Source organism: Bacillus rossius, chromosome 7 (assembly GCF_032445375.1).
Source record: "Bacillus rossius redtenbacheri isolate Brsri chromosome 7, Brsri_v3, whole genome shotgun sequence".
Classification (NCBI taxonomy): Eukaryota; Metazoa; Arthropoda; class Insecta; order Phasmatodea; family Bacillidae; genus Bacillus; species Bacillus rossius.
The window spans coordinates 47836928-47849074 of NC_086335.1; the positions used below are offsets into that span (position 1 = coordinate 47836928).

Below are 12147 nucleotides of genomic sequence, written 5' to 3' on the forward strand. Positions count from 1 at the left end.
CTCCCCCTCCCCCTCACCCAACTAATCAGGCTAACAAAACCTTTTTTATGCTGTAATAAAGTTGACGTGTGTCAAAATCTTACGAATGTTCCAAGCGAGTTCTTTTCACGCCATTAAACTTATACCAATATATTTGCTAAGCAGAGTAACTAACATAAGCCCGTGTCCGAATTCAAGTACATAGCTGTGCACTTGCGTCCTTGAGTACTTCACTTGTCCTTGTGGCGTACTTCACGAAACCGGACAGGTTAACTGTCGGTCCTCCTCTAGTGGCAACAGCCAGCCGTGCATGAAGTTTACATTTGTCGTTTCCAAGAAATAAATTTTATCTGAAATTTGTAATTTTTTTTCAACACTTAATGAGTACCACAAGAACTTGCGGAAATTTACTTTGTGATTCTACATTCGTTTCGCAGTTATGATCGGTACGTGTGCGCATATTTGTGGAAAATTCCTTATTAACATGTTTGAATATACATATATTTTATTCAATTTAATTAAACACCAGCCAAATATAAAGTGAAAGATTCAAAATTGCTTTAATTAAAAATAGTTTACCCCACAAACCGGCGACGTTTCTTTAACGCTTAGTACGCGAGGAACACACACTCAGGGAATGAATGGTCTCGGAACAGACACCCGCACGGACTAACACCTCCGCAGGGTGTCCGCGAGAAAAAAATATTTCGTACCAACTTAGGCGAGAAAAAGTACTAGATTTGAAAAAAAAAAAAGTATAATTTGTTATGGTTTTAACAATTTAGGAAGTTATTATGACATTGCAATGCTCTAACTTAAATATCACACCACACACACACATACATTCTATAGTTTTTAAAAAATAATTACGCTTAACAATAAAACATATTGGAGTTACTGTAATATTATTGTATTAAAGAAAAAAGTACTAGATCTGAGCGTGAATGTACTAGACCACTAAAATACCTTATAAAAGTACTAGATCTAGTAGGAAAGTACTAACTGTGGACACCCTGCACCTCCGCGGTGGAAGCAGGCCTCGCTCGGACGGACGGACGGACGGGACGAAGGGAGGGGAGGGGAGGGGAGAGTAGGGGGGTTGGAGGAGGGCGTGATAACAAAAGGGAGTCCCGCGCCACAAATCACCCGCGGCGGGGACGTACAGGGAGATAAGGAGCCAGAGCTGAAGCCGCCCGCCGGGGGGCGCCACGAGCGGCGCGGTGGGACCGAACAGACGTCTGCCCCGAGGGAGGAGGGAGACAGGGAGCTGGGGGGTATGATAGCATCGGCCGGCACCGTCAACATGACCGATAGCACGCACGCCGGCCGCGGCAGCCGCCATAACTGCTTGCCCCCGGCACTGCACCCGCCAGTGTCTCGCAACTCTCTCGGTCTGCAGTGCACTGTTGCCAACATTCACACTGCCCGGCTTGCTAACGTCCTAAATGTTTGTGTATCATTACAGTTGTAATCATTCTGGGGAAAAAAAAAAACAAGTCCTGAACACACGACTATTATGCATTCCACAGAAGAAAATATCTGTAACTCAATAACAAGACGTTCTATTAAATTATACGATATGCTCAGATGGAGCCAAAATTTTGTTGAAATTAAAACTATTGAAACCAAGATGGCGTCTTTCAATTACATCGCCTTATGAATATGGAATATTATAGGACGGTGCTCTTAATGACATACAAAAAATATATTTCTGAAATTCACATTCTACTTTCCTTTACAAATTACAATGTTTCAAATACAATTTTTTTTAATATTACTACTTTAGAAAGTCGTGACAAACTTCAGTGCTCTATGACGTATGTCTTGCAACAGAACAGAAGCAAGAACATTGCTAATGGCAAAACTCGTGCATTGGAAATAGAGAGTAAATTGCCACTGCAAACTAAAGATGAGACACGGTATAAGATCCCACAAGGAGGTTTATCGTAGCCCTGTATTTACCCACTGGACCACCCATATGCTGTTTTGCTGCATTTATCTGCCATTATTACATTTTTAAGGAAATTTTTACTTAATTTCACTAAACAGGTAGAACTATAATCCCACCGACCCAACTCAGCTGCAGGTTAGTCACAAAAAAGTACAAAAAGACTCAAGATTTAAAGTGTTTCCCAGTGTTGGTATACGGCTTTGAAGTAAAATCTGAATAACTGGTGTATTGAAAATAATTGAGTGTGTGTTTCAAATCGAGCACTGGACATCTGGTCAGTGTTTAACTGAACATTTTTAAAACCACCACAGAATATGTCGCTGTCGTAAAATGAATTCATTTTGCAATCGCGACAAGTTTGGCGTTTAAGGAAACATTAATCAAACGCTAAGTGTCCCATCTTAGGTACTTACTCTATTATTTGCGATAAAATAGTTTTTCGGCTCCAAACATCCAAGGTGTATAACAGCCTTGGAAAGCCGTTTAAACCGTAAGACACAGACACACACGCAATATTTATATTTGTGTGTTCAACGCTAATCTTTCGCGATAAACCTCCAGCCGATTTTTTTAAATTTAATTCTGACATATCTGGTATAAGCATTTCATTTTACGTTTCGCTACATGTTATCTGTTTCATAAAATGTCACAGGCAAAAAAACTAAGCTTTAACTTATTACGGCATGATCGCCCACTAGAAGTTGATTTTCTGTTTTTCCCTCAGACGGACAATGAATACAATCATGGAATCTGCAAACAATTTTGCATTCCAACACAATGCCCGAAGCTTGAGCCGATGCAGTTGCTAATTGTAGATAACCAAGTTATCAAACGTAAAGTTTTGGGTAAAGCCAACTATTTGCAATTAGGTAGTATCTTTTAAACTAAACAGAAATAACTAGGCTAATCTAATTTATTTAAATCACTTTTAAAAAAACACAACTGAAATTGTGTTATTAATAAGAAAACTATAGAGATACAGATTTACATTTAATTTGAGAAAATGTGGGTGGCATTTTCACTAACCTGCCAACTCTATATAGTCTGTGGTTGAAGAAGGTTTCTGGAAGGGTATTTTTTTGTATTCAATTTCAATCACGAGAAAAACTAAATAACTAGGAAATCGCCCTCTTGTCCCTGGCCACGTGGACTTGGCGAAAATTCGGGTATTTGTAATGCTATGCAGACGTAGCCTCGACCAAAGACTCGTAAAATGTCTCACAATAGTCCATAAAGTCCGGCCTTTAAGGCTCGTGGGCGCGAGTACTTAGCGATCACAGTCACAGACTCCCACGCAGTCAGTCCGCAGCTAGACGGCACTCCACGTCGGCGTGTTGAAACTAGGCACTCCACAATGCCAGTGACATTTCAACGACACCACACCGCCACAGCTACCGAAATATAGTGTTTTAGCATTACATTGTGGTTCAAATTAATTTTTCGTAATCGTGAAATACAATCTCATCGGTTGCCATTTGTTACGTCTCCGTGCATTGTGGGAGCGGCAGATGGACAGCGATACGTAAATATATTTCGGGTCCGGATCCATTTCAGTTTTTACGGTTATGCGGAACGGTCCTTACACCCATAGGACAATAGTAATGACACGTAAAATAATTAACATGGTGGGTGAGACCGATAATTTCTTATATTATTAACCATCAAAGTATCGTTTTTTTTTTAAATTTTGGGAACATACGCGGAAGGCTAACTAAATATCACAGAACTGAGACATTCTAGGTTAAAAGTGTATGTTTAAGGACTAAATGACATAACTATAATAACACCTCCAAGTTAAATTCATGACAATTTATTTAGATGTCTAAATTCTCCGTAGGTCTATACGCCCCGTTTGTACACTCCACTTCAAGCCGCGGCGGCGAGGGTAGATGATGTCGGAGTGCCAATTGAGGACATTTGAAGCATCGGGGCAACCCACCAGCCAGCAGCCGCCATCAGAGTTCAGCAACCTGCCGCTGTGAACGCTGCTTATCGCATCGAATAACAGCGCATACACGACTACCATCTCTTTATAACTGCATAAACCAATGTGTCAAATATCATTAAAACTAAACAGTTCTTATGTTACAGAAGCATAAGTGTAGTCAAAAATTAGCGAATACGGTTTACAATCAGCGAAAATACGCCAGACACGGAGCAAATATCAACACATTTATCCTATTTATATTATGAATAATAAACCTCTCATGAGAAAAAGGTAAACGCAACATTAAATACAATACACCAATTTACAACAAAAAACGTCAAAGGCTTAGTTCTAGAACCTAATATCTTATAAATGATTCAGATATACGTCCCATTTTCATTTTAATATAAACGTAATTAAACAACATTCCTCTGGGCAGGCGTCATAGAACGTGTTTTAAGTGACTTCATTCCTTAGTTACTTAACTGGTTGCACTAGATGTAGTAATATGCCAAATTACAACAATTCTAAAAAATTAAAGCATGGAAAGCTCAATTACAAAAAATTGACTTTTTACATTCAATGAACGTACTTACTTGAATTTGATTTTCAAAAATCTCACTAAAGAGCTGCATTGCATTCGACGAATAATTGAAAGCATTTTCGGCCGGAAAGAGTGAAAAACAAGTAATTCAAAAACGAAAGCTCTGCTGGAAATCCAAACATATTTCTACACAATAGAGCATTGTTCGTTGCGTTCATTCGTAGAGCCTAAGAAAAAAAATTTCATCGGGTAAATAAAAACAAAACTATATCACGCCGTAGGGCTCCTTTATCACTCGATGAGTTTTCTCGGGGCAATCCCGTTTTGCCTCACGTGTCCTTTCTGTCAGTGCTCTTCATCGTCCCTAACGAACCTGCTGTCGTAAGGAAATATTCCAATTTTTATTTAGCATTAATTCTAATTTTGAACTATGCATCCCAATTTTTTAGCATGTCATGACAAATGATGTCTCCCAGACCTTCTACGCCTTGTTTCAACCACATATTTACTAACAGGCTTTAGTCTAAGAGCCGTGAGGCGGATACAGCCATCATGATGATCACACCAGTTCGCAAGTGTTGGACTCAACAAAAAAGTCAAAAGTTAAGTCTTATGCCACGTAGCGATGGTTTTTTTTTTTAATATTCTACTTTTCCCCATGTTGGTCTGTATGTTTTATAGTGTAATTGCATCATTTATTTCATTTTATCCTTTTGTGTTTCTTCGCAGGAAGAGACTTTTACGTTTGGAATTGCGACTATTGTGTAACCAGGTTTGTGTGTATTATTATTATTATCATTCATGAATATATTTGGCCTCGTTGCCTCTGAACTCACTTACTCCGTGAATAAACAGAAATTTTGAAAACCAAACCAAAACCTATGCCTAGAGACCTGCAAAATTCGCGGATTCAATGACCTCCAGGATAGACTCTACTACACTCTACACACTCGGGCAAATGCCACCTGTTCATTGGCTGCTGACTTGTGAGTCGTCTCGACCGAGTGTCTGTGATTCGACACTTGTTTGAGCGAGGGGTCTCTAATTGGCCCTCATTACTCCAGATTAACAGTGAACCAATTGCAGAAGCAGCGCTACGGTATAATTATTTGAATTGTAGCATATCACGAAATGAATCAATCCGCGAATTTTGCAGGTCTCTACCCATGCCATGTAATACGATGGCGAGGCCTGTAACCACTCACCGTAAGCCTTGGCGTGTCCGACCACCCCTCGCAGGACGAGCCTGGCGGGGAGCGCGAAGCACTCCCGGCACCTGGGTAGCAGGGCCTCCAAACTCACGGGACTGCACCCCATGCTCGCGCGCAGCGCACTCCAGAGTCCAAGCCCACTGCGGCCGGCTATCGCTAAACCCACGGCCCCACGCGTCGTTAAACAGGGCGACCTTGGGACGGCGTTCTTCCCCCTCCAAAGAGCAGGGCGTGACTAAGCGCTCGTTATGTCGCCCTCGAGCACGGCCAGGAAGTGCTGCCAGCTCTCATCACCGACTGTCCACCAGGGTATGCCTACAACTCACGTAGTTTCGGTTCCCTGCAAGAATTTCCGAAGATTTCCGAAGTTTTGCGTTTTGGTATTAACGCCACTTCAGCCGCTAAATCAGAAGTTTCCAATGAAAACAAGCATGTTGTGACTGACCTAACCTAACCCTTCGCTTTTTTTAATTTCAATTTTTGAGAGAAATCCGAAGTTGCACGAACGTGGTAGGGAACCGAAACTACGGGAGTTGTAGGTTTCCCTGTCCACCAGCTCATAACACCTATTTATTTATTTATTTTTGGGCCGGCTGATTCCTAGCACATATTTTTTTGCAGGGGTGTATGTATTTCTCGCCGAGCTAGCTGTGTGTATTGGTGTTTCGCGGTTTTGTGCGGAAGCAAACTCAACCCGCTTGGCCTGGTCGGGAATGGTGATTGCTTCTCTTGTAGACGGTGACCGACTACAACGAAGAGGCTGTTGGCGCGGGAATACTTTTAATACATGACCTTACAACTGTGCGTTTCGCTAATACCGTTTTTTAAGTAAACATATTTACAGGCGGTGGGTTTTAGCCAAGGCAATGACATCATCAGGGCGTAACGAGAGAAAAAAAAGTGACTTGTCAGGAAGAGAGTGGTGTAACTTTTTGTTTTCTTTGGCGTCGTGGTTTTTCCTCTTGCACTTCTATGGAGACACCGAGAAATTGTTTGGCGCTGCGGATACGTCAACTGCACATTGAACAACATTTTCAGGTTCATATAAATTTGAAGAAGAAAATCACGGATAGTTGTACTGTACTGTTAAAATAAACACTAAATTCACTTGAATCGCGAATTTATGAATCATACTTCATCTATCTAGTTACTTGCCGAGAACACAGATGGCAGCAGCAGCGCTGCCGGCAGCGCCGTTAGTGAGCAGACGTAGAATTACAACCAGTCTAAGACGTTTCACATCTTTTGTGTAAATCTCGGCTTTGATTCCCCGGCACAGATTTATAGTGCGTTTAGGAAAACAGTTCAGTTAAAAAGACAGCACAAAGTATGAGCCGTGCTTACGCATGTCTCACCTGTCCGCCGGCGAGTGTCTGAGTCTGAAACAGCAGATAGAATCAGGAAGCAGGATTCCCTACCTGAGTGAACAGGGTCTTCTTTACTACACCGGTAAATCAGGACGTGCTAGAAAGGTTTTTGTTCCGGTCTCGTTACGACCATTGGTACTTCGTTACTATCACGATGCCTTTTTGGGTAGCCATTTGGGTATGGAAAAGACCTTCAAGAAGATCACCAACCGTTTTGCATGGCCTAGCTTACGAGAGGATGTGCGTCAGTATGTTAGGCGTTGTCATGAGTGTCAGGTTTCCAAACCACCTCAAAATATTAAATTAGGATTATATGATGCTGATCCACCCATCGCTCCTTGCCATACGGTGCATGTAGATATCTTTGGACCTTTGGTACGTTCTAAATTAGGAAACACTTGTTTGCTTGTTGTGGTGGATATATTTTCTAAATTTATTTTTTTGCTTCCCTTGCGTAATTTCAAAGCCTCCTCTATAACCTTAGCATTGCGACGTCATGTTTGGAAGTTTTTTGGTGCACCCTCAGTGATTGTTTCAGATAACGCCACTTATTTTAGATCTTCTGAGTGGAGTGAGATGTGCCTTGAGTGGGCCATCAAACCTGTCTTCAGCAGTGCTTACTTTCCTCAGGGCAACATGTCTGAGAGAGTTAACAAGGTGTTAAAGTCCATTTTCACAGTGTACTACCGCCACGACCACACCTTGTGGGATCCTGATCTTGAATTCATCAACATAGCTCTCAATAGTGCTGTACATTCCTCTACAGGATTCTCACCTTCCGTCCCCTTTTTGGGATGAGAGCTCACCCATCCCCTGTTAAGTATTTGGGGTTTACTCTCCATTGACAGTCCGTTGGAACAGGATGCCATGGAGAAAGTGTAGATTCAGTAGCATGTAATCTTCAGAAAGCTAGAGAATCTGTTTGTGACAGGTATAACAGTGGTAGGTTAGATCCCCCCTTTACCACTGGAGATATAGTTTTGGCCAGGAATTTTTCTCTCCCTTCTAAAAGTAATCAAGTAGGATCCAAATTTATTCCGCCCTACGTAGGACCTTACGTCATTTCGCGTTTTTTGGGGAGGAACACAGTACTTTTGTCGCAGCAAGGCCGTAGGGGTAAGCAGAGAAAATGTCATGTCTCACATTTGAAGCTTTACCATGCGTAACTGTAAAGATATGAAGATAATCCTTTGTGCATTATTTATACTTATTTAACTTGTGAGTATATCTTTATCTTCATTTTTATTGTGAGGTTGTAATATGCTTATGTTTTAAGTTAGTGTTTTGATATAGATAGGTGTTCATATGTCTGAGGGGTAAGCACCCCCGTTGTGTTCTCCCTCCTCACATCCCTCTTCGAGTTTGTTGCAGCACTTCTTCTTTCGCTGGGCCCGCCTTGGAAGGCACTGCAGTTGGGATACTGTCTTGGCAGCCGAAGCTACTTGGCTCTCTTCATGTGCCTGGCGGGGTTCCGCTCCGGATGGAGCAGTGGAGATTCTGTTTGCTGCCGCAAGGACCGGACTGGTTCGCTGATGGACTCATCACGACAGCCGGATATTCGCGGACCAGCTCAGACTCCTGCATCTTTTCGTCGAGTGACCTGGGTATGGCCATTATAATGGACTGGTTAGTTTTTGGCTCCTACGATGCTCCTCGGCCCGTTATGTGACTACTAGAAGAATTTATGTGTTGGTGCCGGACAGAGATGAATAGACTATGAACTGACTACACACACAAGTTTTGTTTAGTCAGCTGGACTCAGAGTTGCAGAGCTTCTACCGGAAGGCGGAACCCCGGATGGATGGCTGAATTTCTACGCATGGACTCTGGACCTGCTGGGTCATATCCACGTCGGCTACTTCGGTGGATAGAAGTTACTACATCTGCCTAAAGTTCTTCGCCTGGAAATCTTCGTTAGAGCGGGGGGTTTTGAGCCGTGCTTACGCATGTCTCACCTGTCCGCCGGCTGCTACGTGTCTACTCACGTCTCACTGTCCTCCGGCTGCTACGTGACTGCGCTCTCTGTGTCTGTGGTTGCTTCCTTCTCACCTCCCTTGCCCCTCCTTGCCTCCCCTCCGCTGGAGTGTGCTCGGTCAAGCCAGTTCAGTCTGGACGGTTCGGGCTACTTCCCCCCTTCCTTCCCCTCTCCCCAGTGTGCTTACTCCGCCCCTAGTTAATTAGTATATAAACCCGCTACTAGCGGTGTCGCTACCTGCAGTCTGCCTTGACGTTTCGTGTGTGCACTCGTGCACTTGGTGACGTCGAAGCCGTGGTCATGGGCGTGAGTAACATAGAACCTTAATAAAGTGTGTGTTGGTATGTAGTGGCTAGTTTACCTAAAGTTGTGTTTGTCAATTTTCCCTTTCGTTGGCCACGTTCTAAGTTCTCGTTTATTATTAGTTGTTCTCTCTTCGCCCATGACCATATGGCTCGCGCGCCGTCAATATTTAGTGTGTTGTGATTTTGATTAAAATATCTGGTCTGACTGCAGGTCACTGGGAAACATTATAAATACCTGGTTAAAGTAGGCTGGTTTACAGATATTGGTTTCTAATCTCGTTTACCGATTGCGTCACCACCTGATGTTATTTTTTGGCGCCATGATCTAGATGTATTGTTTAAAGTATGCCTAGTTGTATACACGTATGTCTTGCGTATCGTATGTGTGTCTTTATGGTAAAAGCTAGGATAACTTTCTTTGATCATTTAATCATGATGGACTACTAAGAACACAACTTAATGTATTAACCTTTAATTCATTGTTACGCTTGAGACATCGGTTTATATATTTGTTATGTTAGAGGTTGTTGCTAATGTGAATAAATATTAGTATTGCATAGATCTTGGGTTATTCTTTAGATTGTTGCGCCGTAATTACCCCTACACCTCCTGCATTCTTAAGAACCCTTGTTTTTTACAATTTTTTTTTAAATCATCCTTGGCTGGTTCAGCTTGAAGGATGCTGTGACGTTTTGAACATACCTTGCGCACAGTATGGTTCAAGTTAAAACACGTAACTGCCATATAAATTGTGTAAATTTTTTTTTTTTTTTTGCAGTTTTGAGTTAGTTACATATTTTACTTCTGAAATGTTTCAAATAAATGGTACGACACTCAAATCTGCAAAATTCTTGACCCACCACTAAGTTCCAGAGCCCCTCAATAGTTTGGCTGTTGCAATTAATTGAAAGGTCACGTGTTGCCCCAATCATTTGTCTCATGGAGATCTGACACTGAGAAAAAGTGACATGTCCCGTTTTATTTTTTTGGAGCTTTGTGTCTCGAATGTTTCCTTATAGGGGTGATATTTGCGCTGACCAACGTATATTGCAAGACTAATTTGTCATTTTTAAAAATATTATTTTATTTCAGCTAAAGTAATTTAAATAGTTTACAGACGCGTAAAAAACAACACTACTAGACCTAATTATTAATCTATAAAAATAACCATTTTAAACTTAAGTTCAACAGTAGAGGGTTGTTTATTGATACGTCACGAACGTTATAAAAATGGAAGAACGGGAATCAATCTTGACAATAAATACTGTTACTTCATTAAATTATATGCAGTATGGCGGCAGAAAAAGGTTTTGAAGGCATAGATTTATCTGATGGTCGGGGGGGGGGGGGGGAATGTTTAAATGTAATAAAATTACTTGCATGCATATTTAATACAAACATTTATCAGAAATGCCGCAACTAAATCAAAACTACAGAAGAAAAATATAAAATATATATTCCTTTACATCACAAAATATTTACATACATCCTAAAAGTCTATGTACCAAAAAAAATTGTAACTATTCATTCTAAAAATATAAAAACTAAAATTATTTTCGATAAAAATCTACCATAAACTGCTAAGTAATATAACTGATATGACATATTGACATATGTTTTCTTTCTCTAGTAAAGAGTTAAATTTATTTTCTTCTAACTATAAATATTTGTATCTATGTGTTGTTTTACCTTACATGTATACATAAATAGTATTTTTTCATAAAAGTATTGAATAAAAATAGTAAACATTCACACTTACAATTTATTCCATTGTATAAATAGTAAAATATACCGCAAGTAGAATAAGTAGATAGAAGCTTCCATACACAAACTAGCTTTTTTATTATATTTCCTGAAAAATTATGTACTTCTAGTAAAATAATACAAAAAAATAGGAAAATGTTAAGTTATTTTATGGAAGAATATGCTTCAGTTGTACTAAAAAATATACACCTCGATCGTAGAAAATAGAATGGAATTATGAATTATAAAAATTCACACACCAACTGCTTCTGGATTGGAAATACTACAGTTACTAAATTATATAAACAATAGTAAATGTTAAGTTTATACTGTTTTGTGATTAACTGTTAAAAGTATAGGTATTTAGAGTATGAATTAAGCTTTTCTTCTGGTTTACGAAAACTAATATTACAATTGTTCCAGCTTTGTTACATTCAGGAGTGTTTGAACTTAGTTAATCCTGTTGAAGCTGTAGAGTTCACACCTGGCACCTTGCTAAGCTACTAATTTCACCCGTAGTTCAGAAGTCCGTATTACACGGAGATGTTCTCGCAGTAAGAACTACTATTGTTTGAACACCAGTACGTTCTACAGCGCTGCAGAGCCAACGCAAGAAACCTCAACTCCTCCGCGTGTATTGACTGCAGAAGCCACGCCCGCATTAAGCCCCGAAGATAACGGCAAGTCGTAAAACCAACAACACAGTCTATTGAACCGTCTAAGCTACACGTGTTATCATCGTATAATCGTAAAAACAACACCGTTCATTGTAAAAAAAAAAAACAGACACACACACACACAGATATCAACCAGTTAAAACAAAAATTAAAAGTTCTGGTCCAAAATGTGTACCACGACGGTTATACGTACACCACCAGCCAAGTTAAAAAAAAAATAATAATAATAATCATGGAACAAAAAAATATATACGTACTAATTATCATGACATAATATGAAAAAACTATTGCATAAAATAAAATATTTTTAATAATAATATATAATACAACGTATAAAATAATATAAAATATAATATATTTTTTTAAAGAATATAATTTTTTTAAACAATCGATCACTATTTCACTCACAAATTAGGTAACTAAAGAACGGTTACTTGTCGCGAAATCGCTTTAATTTTTGGGATGTAC

The 12147-nt window shown here is 40.1% G+C and overlaps 1 protein-coding gene across 10 annotated transcripts in view; it reads right to left on the bottom strand.

Moving 5' to 3' along the window:
* The window catches only part of LOC134533970 (atypical protein kinase C), a 391849-nt gene that overhangs the window by 331562 nt on the left and 48140 nt on the right, over window positions 1–12147 (bottom strand). For 3 of the 10 annotated variants that reach the window (XM_063371822.1, XM_063371818.1, XM_063371821.1), the window contains exon 2: window positions 5607–5768. The exons of the other annotated variants lie outside the window; for them this stretch is intronic. In XM_063371822.1, coding sequence (XP_063227892.1) covers window positions 5607–5768 — 162 coding nt within the window. The remainder of the gene's footprint in view (window positions 1–5606; window positions 5769–12147) is intronic. 10 annotated transcript variants of the gene reach the window in all.